Source organism: Natator depressus, chromosome 5, assembly GCF_965152275.1.
Source record: "Natator depressus isolate rNatDep1 chromosome 5, rNatDep2.hap1, whole genome shotgun sequence".
In the NCBI taxonomy this organism is placed as follows: domain Eukaryota; kingdom Metazoa; phylum Chordata; order Testudines; family Cheloniidae; genus Natator; species Natator depressus.
In genome coordinates, this window is record NC_134238.1 from 124,911,619 (window position 1) to 124,934,770 (window position 23,152).

At 41.7% G+C, this 23,152-nt stretch overlaps 1 protein-coding gene across 6 annotated transcripts in view; it reads right to left on the reverse strand.

Annotated features, from left to right (window-relative positions):
• The window catches only part of GNE (glucosamine (UDP-N-acetyl)-2-epimerase/N-acetylmannosamine kinase), a 59,456-nt gene that overhangs the window by 23,029 nt on the left and 13,275 nt on the right, over positions 1 to 23,152 (reverse strand). The window contains exons 1-9 of one of the 6 annotated variants that reach the window (XM_074953585.1): positions 22,953 to 23,056; positions 18,689 to 18,710; positions 12,723 to 12,925; positions 7,417 to 7,868; positions 5,578 to 5,730; positions 4,661 to 4,873; positions 3,742 to 3,829; positions 2,956 to 3,166; positions 75 to 204 (exon numbers count right to left, since the gene is read on the reverse strand). In XM_074953585.1, coding sequence (XP_074809686.1) covers positions 75 to 204; positions 2,956 to 3,166; positions 3,742 to 3,829; positions 4,661 to 4,873; positions 5,578 to 5,730; positions 7,417 to 7,868; positions 12,723 to 12,925; positions 18,689 to 18,710; positions 22,953 to 23,041 — 1,561 coding nt within the window. In that variant the 5' untranslated portion in view covers positions 23,042 to 23,056. Of the gene's footprint in view, positions 1 to 74; positions 205 to 2,955; positions 3,167 to 3,741; positions 3,830 to 4,660; positions 4,874 to 5,577; positions 5,731 to 7,416; positions 7,869 to 12,722; positions 12,926 to 14,681; positions 14,702 to 15,005; positions 15,202 to 18,688; positions 18,711 to 22,952; positions 23,089 to 23,152 lie in introns of those variants that run through there. The other 5 variants (XM_074953584.1, XM_074953586.1, XM_074953587.1 and 2 more) reach the window with 5 other exon arrangements.

Here is a 23,152-nt window from a genome sequence, read left to right on the forward strand (position 1 = left end):
TTTTTAACACAACTGGAACAATCTCATTTAGTGTTTAAAGTCTTGGAAGAAAAATTCAATATTCATTAACTTACCCACTCCCAAAATTCTACAGTTCAGATTTACAGCTTCTGATGCAGCCTCCATACACATCTTGAGAATCAATTCTATTCTGTCCTCATAGGTTTTAGGATTGAGCTGGGTATATTTCTTCACTATTTCACCCTAAGAGGGAAAAACAGTCAGGCTTGTCCACTTATATAAATGCCCTGCAAAATGAATGACTTCTCTTCTGTTTAGACTACAGACCCATCAGCTTTAAAAACAATTTTATATTTTCAAAGGGCCACAGCTCTACCTCCAACTGGGGAGAAAAAAAAGATACAAGTCTTAGGCCCTGACCCTGCAAGATTATCTGTGTGGGCAGGCCCCTTGCACCCATGTGCAATCTGGTTTCGCTCTGTCCCAGCATTGAAAGGGAGGAAGGGACAACTCAAATAGCTTTACGATCAATGGCTGGATTAAAAAGGAAGTGTTTTTTAGTTTTAAATATGATAAAACAAAAGTTTGTTTGGTGTCATAAATATTGCTATTTTACTGGCAACAGGAAACTTAAGTAGACACATACTTGGAATTCAGATGCAGGGATTGGTCTTATAAAGGGCATTCGTTATAAATATTGTTTCTTATACAGCAATGCTGACTCTGAATATCAGTCTTTGAAACATTTTTTGCAGTAATGTAATCTCTGACGTGTGTGTGTGGGGGATGAAGGAGGGGAGGATTTTTATAACTTAACACTCCTAAAACAATGAAAGCATTCATTATGTGTGGGTGCAGGGGGAAAAAAGAAAATTAATGTAATGGTAAGCTTGCAAGATCAACCACTAAGAAGTGAATACATTTCAAAAGTGAATGTATGCCCTGGTGATGTTATCTCTGTCACAAAGCACATCCTGTGTATTTTCTGGTAACAGAATGTTACACTGTGGTTTACAAGGGAAAAAGGAATAGACCATGCTGTATATATACCATGTGACTGGCTTAATGTTACCAAAGCAACTTCAGCTTTGGGAATTTCCTGACATTTGAGTGCTGGTTTGCACTCAAATGTCAGCATTAGATCAAAGATGGTGTTTTATCTTCATTTAGTTTCCTCCACCAGTTTTTGTTTTTTCAGGAACAAATAAAAAAAGTAACTAGAGACAGTTTTTAGAGGTAATCTCTTTGTTCTGGTTTTGCCAGAAGATCTTGAAAGCTCTTTGAAAGCAATGGTTTCCAAACTTTCAGCAACTGAGTCCCACCCTTCAGGGAAATTAAACCAACTGCACCTTCAGCTCTGCCATATGTTGTTAAATGCATACTCAAAAACAGGGTGTCACTCAGGCCTGGTCTACATTTAGGGCTAGATCGACATAGCTACATCTGCCAGGTGTGCGAAAAACCCCCAAACCAAACCACAGACTCCTGAACACTGTAGTGATGCCAACCTAACCCCAGGGTAAATGTGCTACGTCGACGTAGCCACCATCGCTCAGGGAGGTGGTGTTCCGACACTAATGGAAAAACTCATTCTGTCTGTGTAGGCTGCATCCACAGGATAGGGTTATGCCGCTGTAGCTACAGGGACCTAGCTACGCTAGTGTGGTCTCCTTAGCTTAGACATACCCTTACAGTAGATCAGAGTAGACTGTGTAGATCTTCGCACTATAACACACTCTCGCCTGTGTTAGATGCTTTGAGTGGTGAAATCATTAACAATGGTGACCAAATTTAAAGGATCATTATTGGTACCTGAGTTGTACCCAGTCAATTGAATGAGGAAGTTAACACTTCCGAGCTCTTGTTTCAGGCTTTTTGCCAACATCTCTTCATCAGTTATGCCTGGATCACATTTTCAAGGTTTTCTTCACAATCAGAAGATTTTTTTTTTTTTTTTTTTTTTAATTAATGCTAAAGTTTCTGGGAAACAACTGAGAGGCCTATTTGTGCTTCCCTGGCTAGTTCTTCATGCCAGCCCCAGAGGCATTCCACCCACTCTGGGAAACGTCACTTAAATGAGCTAGCTGTGTATAAGCTGTTCAACTCTAGGCCAAAGAAAAATGTTCTACGCTCCATGAATTCTTTGGTGGTGAAAGATGATGGGCTGACAGCCCTGGAGACTGAAGTATTTTATTCACAGAACATCTACCATGCAGGCTGTGATGGTGCACGTTTCCCCATACTGCCCCACAACATGCCCTAACCTGTTCTGCAGCAATCATTTTTAGGAGAGAAAGGGGTAGGTTAGTCTTCAGGCTTACGCAGTCCTGGGTTTCTCCGAGAATTCCAGCCTGGGTGCCAATTACCTTCTATTCTGATGATGGTTTAGAGTGCCGGGCTCCTGTTCTCACGTATCAGATGGAGAACTATCACCTACTGTTGATCCAACAGCCATCAGAAAGTAACAACTTTTGGCCTAGCTGTGTTTTCACTGTTGACAGAGGTGAAAAACTCCCTATCACATGACCTGAGCCATCCATTCCTCTTCAGTGAATTATCCTTAGAGTCTAGTTTCTTTTTTTCAGATATTCTGCATGTCCATTACAAAGGCATATGACGGGGTGGTGTGGGAAGTGAGGAAAATGGCACCAGGAGTCTCTCCCCTTGTGTGTGGGCTATATAAAGGCACAAGCTGAACTGCAGTCCCTGTGCTCAGGGAAGTGCAGGAACTGCTCCCTGTCTATTCCCCTGCGAGCGCATCACTCCTCAGACAGAAGAAGCCAGTGGGATCATGGCTTTGCCTTGCTCCACATTGGCCGGCAGACCTGGCCAGCTGCACAGTCCATAAAGGAACACAGCAGCAGGCACACTTCATCAGCTCACGTGGGATCTCACTCTGGGACAGGGCGGCATTGCATTATCCCCAGTGCAGTGCTTTCCCATAGAATACAGTGGTGTCTATAGACATGTATAAAAGCATGGTATAATACTTACTTTCATACTGACTATCGCTACCCGGAGATTTGTTCCGCCTAGATCCACAGCCAAGGCACTCTGGGTTTCTAGGATATGGTCAATATCTTGTGAGATGTTCTCCTTTACAGGAGGAAAGCAGAACTTCTTCTGCAGTGGCTTTTTGAGGTCGATAGATTTGAGGAACTTCAGAATTCTTGGAACAGCATTACCATCCCCGTATATTTTTGAGCTGTAATATAAAAAAGCACTAATTATAGTGTAAGCAAAACAGCAAGTCTGTAAAGCACTTATAAAATAGAAGGCCACAATATTTCACATCTCAAAGGTTATTAATAACTATAACGTTATCTGCCATGACAATAATGCATTTCAAGTCTCTGTGAGTGTGCCACAGGATGTGTTGGATTTAACAATCAGGAATGGGTTGAGCGTTATCCAGCTACAGGTAGCACAAGTGTGCAATTACCATCATTTTTTCCCCTGGGCTCTCATTTAACCATGTTCCATAAGGTTACAGCATTATTTGTTTTTTTTGTAAAGTATTCTATATGTTGATACTGAATCCTAGATATCAAGCCATTTGCAGCAGAGCTTTGCTGTATGAGTTCCCAGCTGCCAACGCTGTACGATTCCAAGATTCGTAGACTGCTTTCCTTTGTATGTAGTAAGATATCTAAGATGATTATTTCTTCCTAGAGTGGTGAGCTAACCTTGGATAAATATGGTGAAGTCTATTCTCCACCCCAGTACTAAGGGACTTATCTCTGGTCCCCTGAAGTGCAGTGGGTGGATATATATACTTACCAAGGATACTGTTTTCCAAACTGGAGATGCAAAGCTTGTAGTATTTTGTCCTGTGTGTCAGCATCACGAACATGAAGAACATTTTCACCTAGATAATCAAAAATGCAATGTCATTCTAGTGCATGCCAGCTACTTGATAAACAATTGGAGGAGGGGGGCTGGGGCGGAAGAGAACAGAATTTGAAATGGACAAGCAATTACTTGTGTGTCCTGGCAAAATGTGTTAAGACCTCACACCTACTCAAAAGGAACATGACCTACATGCACACAGTGCCCCTACTTCTATATGTGTCATCTTCGTACATGCAGATGCTACGCTGACATTGCTCTGTTAGGACCTGCTCCCACTGAAGTCAATAGCAAAATTGTCACGGTAGAGTATTCTGCCTGCAAAGCACTCAGAGAACAGAATTCTTATTAACTCCAGTGTAATTCCCACATATAAGAACAACAGAGAGAACAGGAGGGTAAACTGTTGTTTATGTCTTATCTGAGGCACCTGTGTGATTGTGAAGAAAAACTATACATTTGCTTTTTATACCTATTGCTGGTTGTGGTGTACGTGTATATTAAAATTTCAGGATCATACCAGAGTGCATAGTTTTATGCCTGTCACATGTACGGGCACCCATAAAGAAAACGTGCAGTGGTTTATTCTGGCAGGTGGAAGCCACTTCATATATTTATTTTAGTTGGACTATACATAAAAAGCTTTTCTACAAAAATAATCAGGACAGAAGGAACAGATCAATGAAGTTATTAGATAGGTCAAAATTGCCCTGCTGTGATAATGTCCATTAAAAATAAAATTGACATGCTTGTTAAACTCGGACTTAACCTTCTGTAATGATGCAACCACATGACCGTACCCAACACCCAGGAAGTTAATTCAGCAGAGAACTTAGCAGCAAACACATACCTGTTTCTCTTCCTATTTGACGTGTTCCCAGATTGATGACAGGGGTTCCAAACGCTCCCACCTCTCGAACACCACAGCTGCTGTTACCAATCACACAGCCAGCATGTGCCACTAACTGGATGAATTGCTCAAATGGAACATGCTTTACTGCTCGAAAATTGGGATGATGCTCAATGCCCTTCTTCCTCATCACCCGAACCATCTCTTTGCTTCCTGTAGAAAAAGCCAACAATTGAGAACAAAATGTTAACCGATAGTTGAATTTTCACTGTGGCTACTGAAGGGGCTACTGTATACACTGTAATTACATGTTATAGCTGTCATTGGTGTTAACACAGAAGTACTGCGAAAGCAGCAAGGCTGGTATTCCTAGGACTGCCCCCACCCGTTCTGTGTACATGTTCCCAACCACTCTTTGCTCACCAGCCCTCCACAGGACTCTTCACAGCTGTGTCATTGAGCATAGGGTTTCAGCTGTGAGTCTGAGATCCAATGTGGAAACACTTCATTACTATTATATTTTTAAGCATTTTAGAGCCCGTGGGTGAGCAGAATAGCTTGTCTGTCCCCCAAAATTGCAATGCTTTCCCTTTATCTTCCTCAGAAGATTGAAGGGTGAAGGTGATCCTGCATTCAGCACATGGTTCCAGTGAGTTCAAACGTTATACCTACATCACTAAGCTACCTCCATATGGGTAGATGAAGTAGCACAAGTGAAGATGCAGAGAGGAAAGAGGAAGTCAGATGGGAGGGCTGCAGTGAACAAGGATGGATGCAGGTGGATTAAGAGGTCTAGGAGTCAGACACAGGGTGAAGTGACTCCATGGAGAGTTCTGTAAACCTGGAGGGCAATTCTTCACCAGTTTAAAACAAAAACAAAAACCAAACTATGTATAAAAAGTACCTGTTTCACTCACCTGCATCAATATTTGGGAACAGAACTAGTGTCCTTTTGTTAAAGGAGATGAGTGCATCCAACGTTAGTTCAAACATCTTTATGGAATGTTTAATATCTGTGGTCACAGGGTGCTGCAGAGCGACTATGTAATCTCTAGGTTTTACATCTTCACCTGTTTAAAGGGAGCCCAAAAGAGACTGTTTTATTAGCAGCATGGTGGTTGTGGTGGGAGAATGATTCTGAAGCCTTTGAAACAAAAACCTCCTGAAGTCCTAGACAGCAAAATCTGATTTCTAGTACAATGAGTTCCAATACTACACGAGAACATAAGGGAGCGACAGGAGAATACGGGTTTGAAGTTTATCACTGTAAGACTCAGAACAATTGTTATTGTCTAAGGCCCCAGCACAGGGTCAACTGCAATACTGGATCCTAAAACTTTACAAGAATACTTTGAGCGCAGACCGAGGCCCCTAGTTACACCAGCATAAAACTGGATTAACTCAGTTGAAGCCAATTAATGTATTCTGGATTTACACTATTGTGAATGAGAGCAGAATTTGACCCTGAGGCTGTGGCACAACAACAAACAGGCAGAGATTTTCATTGTGATCATGTATTCCTTTCAATCCATTTGTCTATTCAGGTTTCCTGATAGTCTTCTGGGCCTCAAGGGATGGATTTTTCACCATTTGCTTAAAAGAAATGAGAGAGTGACTACCATAAATACTTTACTTCACTTGTTATAAAGAGGAGCAGGTTCACTTTACTTTATTCTGAAAATGACTAAACTATTGAACTAACAAGAACCCAGTTCCCAATTGACAGGGGCTGAAGAATTTTTCCTGTCAAACACCAACAAGATATGCTGATTTTTATGGAATGATCTGAAAGTAAATGGATGACATACAACACAAGTCTCTGAAACAGATCATGCTACTGTATTGTACTGCGCAGGATACAATGTACAGCATGTAAATTCCCTTGATTTTCTTCAAATTAGCTCCATGCACAATCTCTAACATTATTAGGTCAGACCTGCTCCCTGATGTCTGGTTATAAAGGATATGAACAAGATTCTGAACCTCTGTGTATCAAAGAAATAGCTCTGAGTTCTAATTTATTTTTTAACAAAGAACTCAGCAAATTTGACTCTTGTTTTTTGACTCAGCAATAGGGTTTTAGATGTTAAAGACAATCTCTTTTTTTGGTCATGTAGGGTTACTTTCTTCTGACTACAAATACGAGAATGGAAATTGTAGAAATGAAGGAGTTTCTTGAAGAAACCAACACAGTCAAAATGTGACATTTGGGTCTCTAGAGAGGAAGGGGCTCCTGAATATTTAAGCATTACATCTGATATTTGATGGGATGTAATTATGTTAAATAATATGTGAGGTTGGGGCTCCTATTTCTGAGTCTTCCAGGCTACAGACCAATTGGCCATGTTATTAATCTTGCCCTGGAAACAGACTATTGTAGTATAACAACATTTGAAAGTTTTATGTTGTTTTTCCTCCCTTTGATTTACCAAGAGCTTTTGTTCTCAAAATAATATGCACATTTCCTTAAAGTGTGAAAGGCAGAGCATATGGGCATTTTGCTTTAAAAAGAGCAGGGGAAAAGACATAGGGAATAGCATTCTATGAAAACCAGCATACTAAGGTTTTCAGTTACGTCTGTGTTTACTGGGTCTGTATGCTTTTCTATGGTGGGAGACAGAGGATAGAATAGCACTGTCAAAATGTGCTTGTACCCTTCATAAAATCCTATCTCATCTTCATGGGAATGCCAACAAAAACGCATGTCTGCCTGCTACAGAAATCTTATGAACTTTGAACAGAAGTGCAATACACACCTATCCACATACGTATAATACTCATATAGTCTTTATTTTTGGAGGAGAGAAGCTTGTCATATGATGGACAGCCAGCCAAGAGGATGCGATCATGATCTTCGCACATGGATATCAAATGCTGCTCTGCACTTCTTGTGCAACACACATGGAAATGAGCCAGTTTGGTTATGGCATGTCTGATTGAGTCATCTATGGTCCCACTGACTTCCCCGCCTTCAATATGAAGAATCCGAATATTCATCAAAGCTGCAGATGTGGCCAGTGCCAGAGCATCAAATCTGTCCCCATGAACGATCACTATGTCAGGTTTCAGACGGTTGAGGACATCTGGTAGCTTTACTAATGCAAGGCCTACCGACTCCACCATGGCTGCCTCATCCTCGCCTCTCACTATGGTGTGCAATCTCGTGTGAATGTCAAAGTCGTCTTGTTCAATCATACGGTAGGTGTTACTGAAGAGAGGAGCGAAAGAAAATAAATGCTCAAACTGCAATACTGCTTGCTTTCACGCTGACGTATCTTATGACAGCAGAATGGCACACAAGCATTTCATTACCAGTTTGCCCATTAACTAACTCTGAGGAAGCAGCTAGATTCTCTCCCTCTGTGGGAGACACCTTTTCAAATTTGTAATGATCCTTGTTCACGGAGGCCAACATTTTCCATCTAGGGTGCCTAAGATAGTACTTGATGCTATGCTTGTGCAGCAGCATAGATGTGCCTGATTTGCAGTGTGCTTGAGCACCCACAGCTCCCGCTGACCTCAGTGGAAACTGTGGCTACTTAGCAGCTCTGAAAACCAGTCCATTTTGATTTAGGTGCCTAACTTTAAGCAGCCTAGTTTGAAAGCAGTGACCTGCTTTCTACAGCATGCAATTAAAGTAGCACCTTACAGATTACAAAAAAAAAAAGAAGTAATCCAAGAAACCCGATTTTTAAAAAGGAGTCACACAAAGGCTGTAAGCACATGGGACTTCTAGGAATCTATTTTTTTAAATACTTACTAGACTTCACATATTTTAAAGCCGGTATTAAACATCACAAGCCCAGAAAAAGTAAAGACTCTTTAACCATAAGCTATTTACTTTAAACTTCACCACCAGACATTTAGTTAGCACAACTCTACCAAGTTGTTACACAGGCTGGATAGCAGAGGAAAAGGTTGAGCTTCTTCCACAGAGTAGAGTTTGAGGGTGTGGGGGGCTTAAAAGGAAGTTTAGTTAGCAGACTTCTCCATCACATCTCTGTAGTTTAAATTACATGTGAAAGGCTTCCAGAGGGCTACCACGCAACAGGACCAGTGATAGCTAGCATGCAGACCTGAGTATTGTATATACACTAGGGGGAGCAGCTGTAAGGCTGTTTGCATTTTTCTCCCTTGTACCGTATTTTTCCCATTGCTATTCAGCTGAAGAGCCACTACTATCGATATAATAATTCCAATTTACTGCCTGACCAAGCAGTTCCTCAGCCTTCTAGAGTATGTTAGGAATTATATTAAAACTAACAGAAAGTGAACTAAGTCCAGGAACAAATGAAGACCGTTATAAGACCTTGAATAGTTGCCGCAGGAGGCGCAGCAATGCCACAGAGAGAGGGTTCATTTTATGCTGCTGAGATGACAAGTACTAATAGCAGCTTAAACCCACAATGGGAAAGCCATAATATTTCTGATATGTTGGAGTCATTATCACCTGCACAAACACACTTGTAATCTATAATAGGAATGAAGGACAAGAGGCAGGAGAATAGGAGAAAAGACGGCTGTTCTGATTACAAGTGTACAGTGATGCACTTGCATACCATATTCATTATACCTGACCGTATAAATGTTCCAGACTCTCTGGTTGGAATGAGAGATGAGAAATCAAAAGGGTTCTAATTCTTTTCCTTAAGAGAACTGATCCATTCACCCTCCTTAGTGGAAAGGAGCAAACTTCCCAGTAGGATTTTGTCAGATTTAACGCTTGGTGAATCCACTTGTCCACTTGCATGTTGCAAGTTAAAAATTGTGGCTGGCAAGAGTGGTGGCAGAGCAACGGTTACAAGCACGGCAAGGAGCTCAGCCTCAGCAGGGGAGGAAATCATTCTTCTGTTGAGCTCCGAAGAGCCACTCTTGCCACTCCCAAATTCTTCTTACTGCAAGTGCATGCAGGATAAATCTTGGCCAGTGACCTCCTACATGATTTGTTCAGAGCTGATACTATTCCCGAAAAACTGTCTTTCAACCTCCTCACTTTAAATAGCTTCCTCTGCATTATGTTTTTGGCTCTGTTTACAACTACCCTCCGCTCACCACTGCATCCTCATATTCAATAGCTTTAGGACATTCTGTGAGTGCCTTCCTCACTGATACCTAGCAATCAGCAGCAGCAATGGTGGTGGCTGCAGTCTTTTTCATGGTTCAATGCCCAAAGTCCCCCTACACCTTGAGCAATGCAGGAATGATGGTGACCCTGTGAAGGGGAATCTGTTTGAGACATACTCTGCAGCGGCAGCCTGCTGCTTCAGTCACAAGAGACAGCAGGCCCAATCATGCTCCCATTGAAATCAAAGGCAAGGCTCTCATTTATTTCAATGAGAGTGTAAACAGGTCCACTGACTTTCCTGGGAGTAGATAAAAAAAATTAAACAAAAGAAATAGTATTTTTCAATTCACTTCATACAAGTCCTTCTTCTTGTTCAGCTAATCTCTGAGACAAAAAAGTTTGTTTATATTTATGGGGGATAATGGTGCCTGCTTTTTTACAGTGTCACCTGAAAGTGAGAACAGGCATTCACATGGCACTGTTGTAATCGGTGTTGCAAGGTATTCACATGCCAGACGTGCTAAACATTCATATGCTCCCTCATGCTCTGACTTATAGTTTTACATTGTTTTGTTTTTGAGAGCAGTTATGTAAACAAAAATTCTACATTTGTAAGTTGCACTTTCATGATAGAGATTTCACTACAGTACTTGCATGAGGTAAATTGAAAGATACTATTTTTTGTTTATCTTTTATACAGTGCAAATATTTGTAATCAGAAATAATATAAAGTGAACACTGTACACTTTGTATTCTGTGTTGTAACTGAAATCAGTATATTTGAAAATGTAGAAAAACATGCAAAAATATTTAAAATAAATGTAAACTGGTATTCTATTATTGTTTAACAGTGCGATTAAAACTGATTAATTACAACTTTTTTTTAAATTTCATAATGAATTGTGATTTTTTTTAATCGTTTGACAGCCCTAGTTTTTAGTGTTTCAATCTACAAGAATGTCTTTGTTTGGAAGAAGCCTTCCTAATTGGTTGTGCAGGAAAGGCCATATACCCTACAGACTCCTCTCACTCCTCAGTGTGCCCAGTCCATCGGATTAGCCCTTCCTGCCACCAGATGAATACAAGAACATGGGACTGCCATTAGAAATAGATGTGGGCTGTTTGGACAAAGTTAACTTTCTCAGACAAAATTACTGTTTTCTAACAGACTTTGGGTAAAGATTTCCAAAGTACTTAAGTGACTTGGGAGCCAAAGTCCTATTTTCAAATGTGGTTTAGGCACCTGGGAGCCTATGTCAGACTGAAAGTTGATGGAATTTAGTCTCCATCATGCCTAAGTAACTTTTGAAAATGGATTTAGGACTGATGTGCACTCAAGAGTGTTTGCATGGCTCTAGCTCTATTAGCTTAGAAACTGATAAAAGGGATACAACATGCTCAGAATAAACTGGAAAAGATAGAGAACAATATTACAGCAACCATAACTATCACTTGTTACAACAGAAGGCAAATCACTTCTAGGAAGATGAGTAATTTAAATTAATTTATATTTATTCAGGCTGGGATTTTCATAGCAACCTAAGGGCTTGGCTACACTTGCAAGTTAGAGCACATTAAATCAGCCCTGGGCGCCCTAACTCACGACCCATCCACAATGGCAAGGCACATAGAGCGCCTGGACTCTGCAGCTGTAGCACCCCTGGTAATCCACCTCCACGAGAAGCATAAAGCTTGCTGCACCCCAGCTGAAAAGCCCAGGTGTCAGTGTGGACCACATGTTGCATTGCTGCGCTGTGACTGGCTTCCAGAAATAATAATAATCCCCTGAAGTGGCCACTCTTGTCATTGTTTTGAACTCAGCTGTAGGCATGCGGAAATCCCCTTTCAAAGCTCTGTTTCTGACAGCTGGCTGCTTATCTGCTCTGGAAAAAAGCAACCATTACTGTGGAATGCTGCTGCTGTGAGTGTGTGAGAGTGAGAGACGAGGGGAAGGGGGTCTGCTGCTGTTTGAACTTACAAGACAGCATGCTGACAGACACTCTGCCCCCCAAAACACAGTCTCTCCCCCCCCCAACACACGTCACACTCCACCCCCCTTCCCCCATTTGAAAAGCACGCTGCAGCCACTTGCACTCTGGGATAGCTACCACAATGCACTGCTCTTTGTGGCGTTGCAAGAGCTCCTAAGGTGGCCACGCAAGTGCGCTTGCAGCTGACAGTGTAAACACATGGCAGTGTTTTCCCTGCTGCAGTCTCCAAAGGCTGGTTTAACTCCCAGCGCTCTACACCTGCAAGTGTAGTCAAGCCCTACGACTTTGTCTACACTGCAGGTTACTTCGTTATAACTTCTGTCGCTCAGGGATGTGAATAATCCACACCCCTGAGTGACATAAGTTGCACCAATCTAAGCACCAGTGTGGACAGTGCTACGCTGGCAGGAAAAGCTCTCCTGCCTCTCGTGGAAGAAGGAGTTATTAAGCCAACGGGAGACCTGTCTCCTGTCGGCTTAGAATGTCACCACCACAAGCTCTACAGCGGTGCAGCCACATTGGGGCACCGGCACCGGTGTAAGTGCTGTAATGTAGATGTAGCCTGAGAGAGTTGGGCTCAATTCCCAGGGACTTTCAATCACCTTGGAAAAACCTGGCCAAAGTACTCAGATCCTCAGTTAGGAGGCGCTAAGTAAGTACTAAGTTTGGTATTATTACATGATTGATTTGAAAGAGCGTTGTGCAGGAGGTCAGACTAGATGATCATAATGGTCCCTTCTGACCTTAAAGTCTATGAGTCTATGAGGAATGATCAGCCTAACAAGGACATTTTCCCCTTTACTGAATGTTAATAGATAACACGATCTAATGTATCAGATCTGAAACAATACTTGGTTGAACATATGTGGGTCCCAAAATCCAGTCCTAAGGATGAACATTTCCTGCTTCTCTAAGAAATAACTAACGTACCATTCTTTATATAGGATCTCAAGTTGAAAAGGATTTGCCACTAACAAAATGGCAGAGATGCAAGTTTCCATCTTACCCATAGTCATCAATCAGATGGGAGCCAAGCACCACTACATCAAGCTCAAAGAATTGTGGTTCCGCCTTAATGCCAAACATAATAGGAGCTAATTTTGAATAATCAGCTCGGTTGCAAGTAGCAACGCAAACCCGAAGTTTTCGGTTGTTCCCATTCTTCTCCATGATTTGTTTTTGTTTTGAAAGATTCTTGAAATACAGTTCCTGAAACAACAAAAAGCAAGGATTAGTATTTTTCTGTACAGCCATAAAATTGCATGCTTAAATAATGAAAGACATGCAATAGAATGCTATGCTATTCCAGTGTGGAAATTTGGACAAGTGCTAACTGATCAAAAGATTACCATTTAGATAACAGGTACCTTGCTGGGAAAAACATGCTTCCAATTATAGGTATAATCTAAGATCGTATGTGTGTAAATGCACGCGCATATGTGCTTTCACAAAGAAAATAGTTGTTTAGTGATTGGAATCATAGAATATCAGGGCTGGAAGGGACTTCAGGAGGTCATCTAGTCCAGCCCCAATCCCCAATTTTTGCCCCAGATCCCTAAATGGCCCCCTCAAGGATTGAACTCACAACCCTGGGTTTAAATAAGCCAATGCTCAAACCACTAAGCTATCCCTCCTCCAGTGGTTTGAGTATTGGCCTGCTAAACCCAGGGTTGTGAGTTCAGTCCTTGAGGGGGCCATATATGGATCTGGGGCAAAAAAAATTGGGGATTGGTCCTGCTTTGAGCAGGGGGTTGGACTAGATGATCTCCTAAGGTCCCTTCCAACTCTGATATTCTATGATTAAAGCAAGGGGCTGAATGTCAGGACTCCTGGGTTCTATTCCTGGCTCTGACACGGACTTGCTGTGTAACCTTAGGAAAGTCACGAAGGCCTAAATTTTCAAAAATATCCACTAATTTTGGATGCCCAATTCGAGTGATGCAAAGTCTGATTTTCAGAGATGTGGAGCTATCCTGACTTAAAATGGGAGCTGTGGATGCTCAGTTTTGTTGAATATCAGGCCCCAAAAGTCTCAAGTTAGGCATTCAAAAATTGAGGCATCCAAAAGTTGTGGACACTTGTGAAAAATGTAAGTTTTAACACCTTTGAGCCTTAGTTTACCTGACTTTAAAATGGAGATAATGATGCAAACACATTGTGAGGTTCAACTGTAATTAAAAGCCTGCAAAATGCTTTGAAATTATCAGATTAAGTGCAAAGTTAATACTATCTTCCTGGGTGACAGTCATATCCCAAAACCCCATCATGGGGAGGACGGTTGGGAGATACCAGGGCTACACTAACAAAGACATTATGTGACCACCAGAAGAAAGTAGTTCCTAAAAATTAGGCATCAACTCCTTTATCAGCAATGCAGAAACACTATGTAAGTGACAGGCTGCCACTAAATCAGGCTTGTAACTATAACCCTGATTGTGATCTCATTTGCATTGATGTAAGTTATGAGTAATTCCACTGCAGTCAATGCAATTACACCAGTGTAAAACCAGCTTGGGATCAGAATCAGGCTCTAAAACATTATAATTCTTATCACTCTTCAGCTACTACTAGATACTCAGTTCTATTTCCCCTGACACACACGTGCAAGTACGGGACGCAGTCCCCTAATTTTAATGTACCTGTATATAATAAACTGGCATTACATCTGATCTTTTTTTTAAACAGATGTTCAAGCTTCACAAACAAGACAAAGTAAAAAGAATGATCAGATTATTCCTTATATTGGTGTAATGTTGTAATGGAGTATTTTATGAGTTTAAATGACAAGCTTCACAAAACAAGACAAATTTTGTACCACTCATTTTCCTACTCTGAACCTCCCCTTCAACAGAAAAGGAAGATCAGTTAAGTATCAGCTCATTGACAGGGATTCAGTTCAGAGATCTTCATAGATCAGGGGATGAAAACACAATGAACTTCTGGACTGGGGCAAGGAAACACTTACTCCCCATTCCATGGGATTCTGCGGAACTGGATCTCCACAGTGGGCTTCCACAGATCCATGAGGGTGAGCAAAAGGTGACAGGCATTTTCCTTTCATTCTCCGTTGGAGCTGTACTGCTGTGGAGACTGGAGTGAACAGGAGTGGACCAGAGGCTCCAAAGACAATGTAGAAGTCAGATCTTGGGTCTCTGTTGGGTTTAGGGGCTGAACTTCTTTTCATTCCATGGGAAAGCCATCCACAGGAAACTCAGTGAGGGAAATCTGAGTTTCCAGTTTCACACACAAGTTTGTAAGAGGCTGGTAGGGTTTACCTAACACCCCTCACCTTGTTAGCAGGTGTTGAGCCTGCTGGGAAAGGGTTCAGTGTATTAGTCAAATCCACTGAAGACTCTTGTTACCCCAATCTGGATATAAAGGAGGCAGGAGTGGCCTCTGGGGAGAGGTAAAGACTGAGCATCCCGAGGCAGGAAACCTTCAGTGAATGTCTGTAGAACAGAGCTGAGAAAGGTGCCAGCTCAGTTTGGTGCAGAAGTGCTGACACAGAGGAGAAAAATAAAGGCATAACACTAGAAGTCAAAAAAGGAGAAATCTACCACAAGATACTTGAATTCACATCACTGCACACAGTGTACCTGGCCTCCTATGCCATGGGTGCTTTAAAGGAGTCAACTTGTAATAGGCATGTACATTTAATTAAATGCTTACCAAGGGCCTGAAAAATTAACAAGGAGTTAAAGGGCTGTGGGATCAGGCCCTGAATGTTTTCTGCCCCCACCTACACACCATTAGTCTCTTGTTGTCAAAAGGTCACTTGTCACTTCCAAACAGGTAAGCTACACAGAACAAATATTGGGAAGTCTGTCATATTGTGTACATTGCACAATAAATATCCTCCTCCCCAGAAACTCTTACATTGTTTCAATCTCCTGCTAACTAATAGTCAAATAAGAAAGTTATATCCTCCTACAGAAGTGACTCAGTTTTTGTGGCTTCATATTAATATATTAGGTAAATATTTCCTTCTATTACGCCTTCCCGAGGCGTCACAGACCTCCTTTCCTCACTGTTCCATAGCAAATCCCGCTTCTGTTAACTTGAGTCCTGAGATCACTCAACCCTGATAGTTCATGAACACTCACAGTATAACATCAAGCTAATTAGATCAGAACACTCATAGAAACTGAGTTCTTCCTAAGATCAGCAGACTTGCTTCTAGCAAAGCCATGTCTTGATCTGAAGTTGCTGCCTTTTAAAGTTTATCTTCACTGGCAGACCATCTTGTCTTCCTCGTTAACTTTTCCCATCTTTAGTTTGAGTCACTACAGCTTTCTAAAATTCTGAATGAAGAGTTTAGATTTCAGTTTCTGTGAGGAGGTTCTCTGTAAACGTGGCCAAATACTGTACTGCCAATGCATATCTCTTTATAGGTCAAAATGCACCAAGGTTACAGTAATATTACAACAGTCCGAACACCACATTCTCTTTTTTAATCAGATATTTTATATCACTTTTTGGAAATGAATCAAAGATTATTTTAAAAAACTATCATGCAGTTCAGTGGAATAATGTGGGCTGTATTTTAAAAGTGAACCTGTCAATTTAAAAGCCACACCTTTTTTCAAAACCTTCTGTAGTTACTGTTCTTACAAGTAACACTTAGGATTACTATACTTGAAAGATTAGAGAAAAATATTTTTGCACGTCTACACTAGAGCTCTTACAGCAGCACAGCCGTACTGATGCAGCTGCGCCGCTGTAAGATCTCTTGTGTAGTCGCTCTATGCAGATAGGAGTAGGCTCTCCCCTTGACATAATTAAACCACCCCCAACAAGCAGCGGTAGCTTTGTCAGTGGGAAATGCTCTGACGCAGATATAGCACTGACCACACTGGCGCTTCTGTTGGTGTAACTCATGTCGCTCAACAAGGTGTTTTTTCACACCTTTGAGCGACATAAGTTATACCAACAAAAGTGGGAGTGCAGACATAGTCTCGGTTTCACTGTTTCCTCATAAGAGTTCATTGGTCAGTTTATCCTGCTGTTTGTGTGGGTATTACACACAGCAACAGAGGAGACATACTTTGTAGAAATAAAAAGAAAAGGAGTACTATGCTCAAATAAATGTGTTAGTCTCTAAGGTGCCACAAGTCCTCCTGTTCTTTTTGTGGATACAGACTAACACGGCTGCCACTCTGAAATTTGTAGAAATAGAAAACTGTGGTTGTGAAAACACAAAAATAGGTAGGGGAAACTTGGTAGCAGGTGCACTACCTGAAAGCTACTTTTAACACACTTCTTGAAACAGGACAGCTTTTAAAATTATAATAATGTCCTTTTGACAAGTTATGAAAACTAGGAACTGAAAATCTCCTACAATATTTCTCAGTGTTTCATTTTTGTGTAATAACATGTTAAACAAAAGGTTTCACTTTTCCAGAATGATCCAGAAGCAGGACCGTTCAACTTCAATTGAATCAAATAAACAGAATACATTTTAAAAAACATTTTTGTTCTGTTTTGATAAATAGGTGAACAACTGAGTATGTACAGCTATACAGGTATGCCAATTAACTTCCTTCTGTGGCTTCTCTCACACATACTACTACCTCTATGGTTGGGCCCTTTTAAGAGCCAGGCAGTGAGTTCCCAGGCAGGACAGAGTTCTAGACTATTCTCAGTGGTAGAAGAGGACAGGACAAGGAGTAATGGTCTCAAGTTGCAGTGGGGGAGGTTTAGGTTGGATATTAAGAAAAACTTTTTCACTTGGAGGGTGGTGAAACACTAGAATGCGTTACCTAGGGAGGTGGTAGAATCTCCTTCCTTGGAAGTTTTTAAGGTCAGGCTTGACAAAGCCTTGGCTGGGATGATTTGATTGGGGATTGGTCCTGCTTTGAGCAGGGGGTTGGACTAGATGACCTCCTGAGGTCCCTTCCAACCCTGATATTCTCTGATTCTATGATTCTATGACAGAGCCTTTAATCACACTGCACCAGAGCAGGACTGATTTCACACTCACTTTTGAAAGACTGCTTCCTTCTGCCAAACCAAATCTCTCTCCTATCTATCTGGGCACAAGCACCAGCCCTTCTCCCTTCTCTTAATTATGCAATGGCAGGAATTTCAGACCCTCTAGAGCATTGCTTAGGGGCTGCCATGTCAGTAGCACAAAGCACTACTCACAAGAGTTAAGAATGTTACCACCACTCCCTAATTAATTAAATGAAAGGCCCTGGGATTCAAACTCTGACCCTTCATTTGGCAGCTTGGTGCAATAAGCTAGCACTATGCCATCCTTCAAAGTAGACTTTTACTATCCTTCTGAAATTCTTTAGAGTCTTAAGAATTAGATTTCTTCTTGCCCAATTTCAAGTGCAGCTGGAAAAGTTTTCTGTGTTTACAAAGTTTGACCATTCAAAGACACATATGAAAAGCTATCACATTTAAACAAACATGAAGTAGAAAAATAAAAATGAACTGAGCAACCTTTACAACACAGGCTGTCAGTGCTAGACATTATATCATTTACTTGGCAATAAAGGCAGTTCCTTTTATTAAAAGGGTAATGGAAAAAGCTAGAACACACCAGGCTACCAAATCTAGGATTTATTTTTAAACCTATCCTTTTAAGTTTAAGCAAAACACAACAGGCCAGTTCAATTAGCTGACTTTTCTCAGTCTGTTTCTCAGAAACATTTCCAGTTTGAGAATTTTATAGAGCAATTGCACCTAGTTTCCCCTGAAAAACCACACATGTGACATGTAGGGGCTCTGGCTATACGGGCTGCAAGAAACTATCAGTCAGGAACTAGTTTCCTTCAGGCATTTCAGTGCTTTAAACTCAAGACTTCAAACTAGTTATGGGGTAAGAGACCTGATCTGGTTAATTGAGCCCCAAACCAGAAGCTCTACTTTCCCTTAGTGCCAGGAAGGGGTTACCACTGCTATTCATGTAATTATGTCTCCAGCATGACAAATCTATTTTCTCTTTTATACAGTTAGAAACCTTACCTTTCGCTTTCCTCTACGCAAACTGCAGTGAAGTAAAAAGGATTAAATATTAATATATATGAAAAAAGAAGCTATGCTATCTTCCATTGGCTAATTCCACTGACTTTTCGCTTCCTCTACACAAACTGCAGTGAAGGTAAAAGAGGATTAAATATTAATGTATAAGCAGCAGCTCTCCTATCTACCACTGGCTAATTCCAACCCCGGCTCTTTTTTTTTTTTTTTTTTTTAAAGAAACTGTAAATCATGTTTAACTCCTGAATCACTGCACAGACTGGTTTCTAACTCCTCAGCTAAAACAGCATAATACCTAACAAAACAAAGAGCTAACCTCCAGTACTCTGTGGGCCAAGTTATGTCACAGGTACAATACACCTCATTACATTACAATGGATTGTCTTTAATCTCTCATCTAATGGGCATACTGCGCCAGATTTAATTTCCTGGGGTTTTGTGTTTTTGCTTTTTTTTTTTTTCCCAACCTTTATACATTCCTCTACAACTGAGGTTTGTGGGAAGGCTAATATTGAGATTACTGCTGGAGCTATATTCTGAAGAAGCAGATAATGGCCCTAGCTAAGACTGCATGAGTCAAGAGTAAGTCAGATGAGCCCAAGTGGAGGGGATGGAAAAGTTTTCCCCAAGTTTTGAGCAAGCAACGCAATACTAAAATGGACCACTTAAAGTCACAGACATTTCCACTATTTCTACAGCAGCAGTAGACTATTATCTTCTCAGATGGACATTATTTCTACCTTCTACAGCTGATTAGTTGAGTTTAGTAATCCTACTACTCAGAGGACTCATCACTAACAGCAAGGTTTCTCCCCTAGCCCTGTCACCTGCTCCAGAGTCCCCTTCCCCTCCTATTTCATGACCTCACTCTTAACCCCTCCTTAGCCTCTCTACTCCTTCTGGTTCTTTCCTCTCATAATAGAAGTCTGGTCTGATCTTCCCAAAGGCCCCACGTACCTGTAGCAAACTGAATTTAAGTTCTGCAGCTGACTGCAAAGTTTGTGGCAACTTCATTATTAAATATTCCCTTTTTTATAAAAGGAAGGAAATATAAATATGAATAGACACAGCGAAGTAGTCCCTTTTATAAACCATTATACTAAATTCAATTTAGTTTATGCCATCCCCACATTTTCAATGTGCTGCAGATATTTCTACTGACAATGCATAATTCCATCATAGACGTTGTCAAAGGAGAATGAATAAGAAATAGCTGGGGCTTTTAGCAACTACAGAGTTGAAAGAGGCCATCTGGGATTGTGATAAGTACATCATCTAGATCTTTGTGCAAAAATGATCAGCAATGAAATAGTGCTAACACTAAATTGTCATTAGGTTTCTGATGAAACGCTGCTCCACTTAGAGGAATCGAGCAGTCTGTAACTCTCAGATATCGTTTCAAGCTATCTGAATGCTTAGACAGGCAACGCTCTATTGACTTAACCTTGAAAACATGATCCAAGTATATCTTTGTAAATATGAGAAAAGGAACATTTCATTTAAATAAAAGTTAAGATTCATGGACCACAACACTATTGCAAGGTGCAGATTCCACAGCAAATCCTGCAATTTGGGAATTTACAGGATCCTGTAGTGTTCTCATCCAAAAAAGGTTATCCCATTGACTCCAACTACTGCCTTATCTCCCTTCAAATCCAAACTCATGGAACCCTCCCCCGCACTTCTCCATCTACAATCCCTCTCCTTCAACTCCATCCTGGATCCCTTCCAGTCTGCTTTCCATCTTCTCCAGGCTACACTATCATCAATACCTCCAATAACGTCAGAAAGAAAAAGGTTGAGAACCTCTGGTCTAACTAATAAATTACAAATACATAGAGCCTTTCAAACAGTGATCTCACAGTGATTTATAAAAGTGAATACGTATTCCCCTATTTACAGTTGGAGAAATTGAGGCACAAAGATGTGAACTGACTTTTCCAACGATACAGAGAGAAGGAGTGACAAAGTCATGAACAGATCCCAGGTCTCCTTATTCCAAGTCATGTGTGCTAAACATCAGATACCCCAGCTCCCTTGAGACAGGACTTTATCTGCTTATTTATGCAAAATAGGCTTAAAAAGTAGTATTGGTTCAATTAAGTATTCTAGCTTTCCATTCAATTAAGTATTCTGTCGTTCCAGGCCCTTCTGGAAAAAACTGTTATTTTAATATCCTAAGGCCATTCAACTAAGATCTAGATAAGATCGCCCACCCTAGATGAGGAAAGAATTCACCCTGAGGATGCCAGAAGTCAAAGAATCTCTTCAGACACACAATAATGACCAATCTGTAGAAAATTAAGTAGACAGATTGCACATCTGCATAGCAACACATTTAAAACTTAAATGATCAGCTACTGCCTGCTATAGCAATGGCCTCTTACAACTAGTTTGTAAAGTATCAGCAGAAATCAAAGGCAGATTGTTATGACACCTGCTCTGAGTTGGCTAGAAACAAAAGAAATTCATACTGTAGAAGAGCATTTCAGTTATATTTAGTGCTAATAAGTTTCAATCAACCTGCAGCAGCATTATTTTTAGTTTTGAGTTTAACCTCTGTAATGTCTGGATTCAACAATGAAACTACAACAATAATTAGGACTGATCTGAACAGTTTTTTGTCCTGATATAACTGTTTCAGTTAGGGGTATGATTATTTTTAACCCATATACTTTTATCAGTACAAACCCTCGTGTGGGCAGTTATTGGTACAATGATACTAGGTGAGCTGCACCACTTCAGCTGTGTCAGTATAGTTAAAGCTGGTCTATACACAAGCCCTCAGTGGTGGCCTTGTACTCGGATTCTGAGTTCTAAAGAAATAGAATCTTTCAATTGGATGACACATTGCAAGAAGCAATTTAAGAGCACAGACAGAAGTTATTCTCCCTTATAGGCTCAAAAGAGATGAGAGCTGAGATCTGATTTCTGTGTGTTTGAACTTCTCCCAGGAAATTTCTACTGTGATGTAGCTAGCCAAAGTGAATACAATAACCCTTACCTGGGTTTGACCTCACCTAGCTCCACCATGGTAAAAGCTTGTCTCTATTAGGATTTTACAGCAAGATAACTAAGGTGCCTTAGCTCTCTTTCTGTAAAAAACAAACAAACAAACAAAAAACCGCACCTTTTTTGGCAGAGAAGATATAGGCAAAACCCTTTTTAGCTGTTTCCTTACACTGTGCTCTAAAGAGCTCTCTGTCCTACTATTAAAAGGGAGCCACCTCTGCCACAGAATGTAGACCCATCTTGGCAGGGGATGCATAGATAAAAACCAGTAAAATTTGTTTATACTTTACATTACATACCTTTAATTTACACATTAAGTACCTATTCTGCAGTACTGAAACCAATGGAAAAACGGCCACAACATTAAATAGGCCTTAAATGCCCAATTCTGAAAAGTCCTCTGTAACCTCAACTTCCACATAAGCCAAGTAGAGGAGTGGACACTCAGTGCCTTCACTGTATAACATCTTTCAGAACGAATTAACAACAGTGGAATGTAAGGTGTTGGTTTGGTGCTATGTAGTCTTCAATGGTTTGGGATTTTCATATCTGAACAACCACTTCTCTCTCCAGGCTGTGACCAGTGGAGCCCTCTCCTTTAAATATAGGGGAGAGCTAGTCAAACAGCACTCATCATGAGAAATCAGCTCAGCCCACCTTGACCGCAGCCAGTCTGGGCCTGTTGGCCTTCATAAGGAAGTGAAAGAAATATTTAACAAACAGGTAAATGACAGCCCCTGCGCTTTATCCTGGATCCAGGGCACTGGAGACGCAGGTGGCTCTTTAACCCAGGGAGAAAACAAGAAGGAAACGGGGCAATCGCACGACGGGCACGGAACTAAGAAGAGACAACCTGAAACTAGGCCCAGGAGAAACAGCAGTCCCTGCCCCCAAATCCTGAGGGTGCCTCCTTGTCTCCCCCTCCCCACTGAGAGCAGGGGCTGAGTCTCCCCCGCGCCGTGCGGGTGGGGGGATCATTCCCTTTACCCTCCCCCACTGAGAGCAGGGGCTGAGTCCCCTCCCTCATCCTGTGTATGTGAGCGGGGGTCATTCCATTTACCCCCCCTCCGACAGCAGGGGCTAGGATCCCTCCCCCCACAGCGTATGGGGGTCTCGCCCTGCCCCCGCCCGGGGCTGTGACGCGCTGTGGCAGGGGCGGGGCTATCTCCCGGCAGGGGACGGGCCCAGCCCCCGGGCGATGGCGCCAGAGCCCCGACACTCCCCGCCCGCGCCTCACCTCCGCTCCGACCCCGCTCGGCCGCGATGGAGGCGCTCGGCACGTTCAGCCACCGGCTCGGGCCGCGCGCGCAGCGAGCGCCGAATCATCGACCCGCCGGGGCTGGGGGGGCGGACGGCTCGTCAGAGAGCCCCTCCCCTCACAGCCCCCAGCATGGGGGAGCTTAGCCCCGCCCACAACCCCTGGGCGCGCGGCCCTTC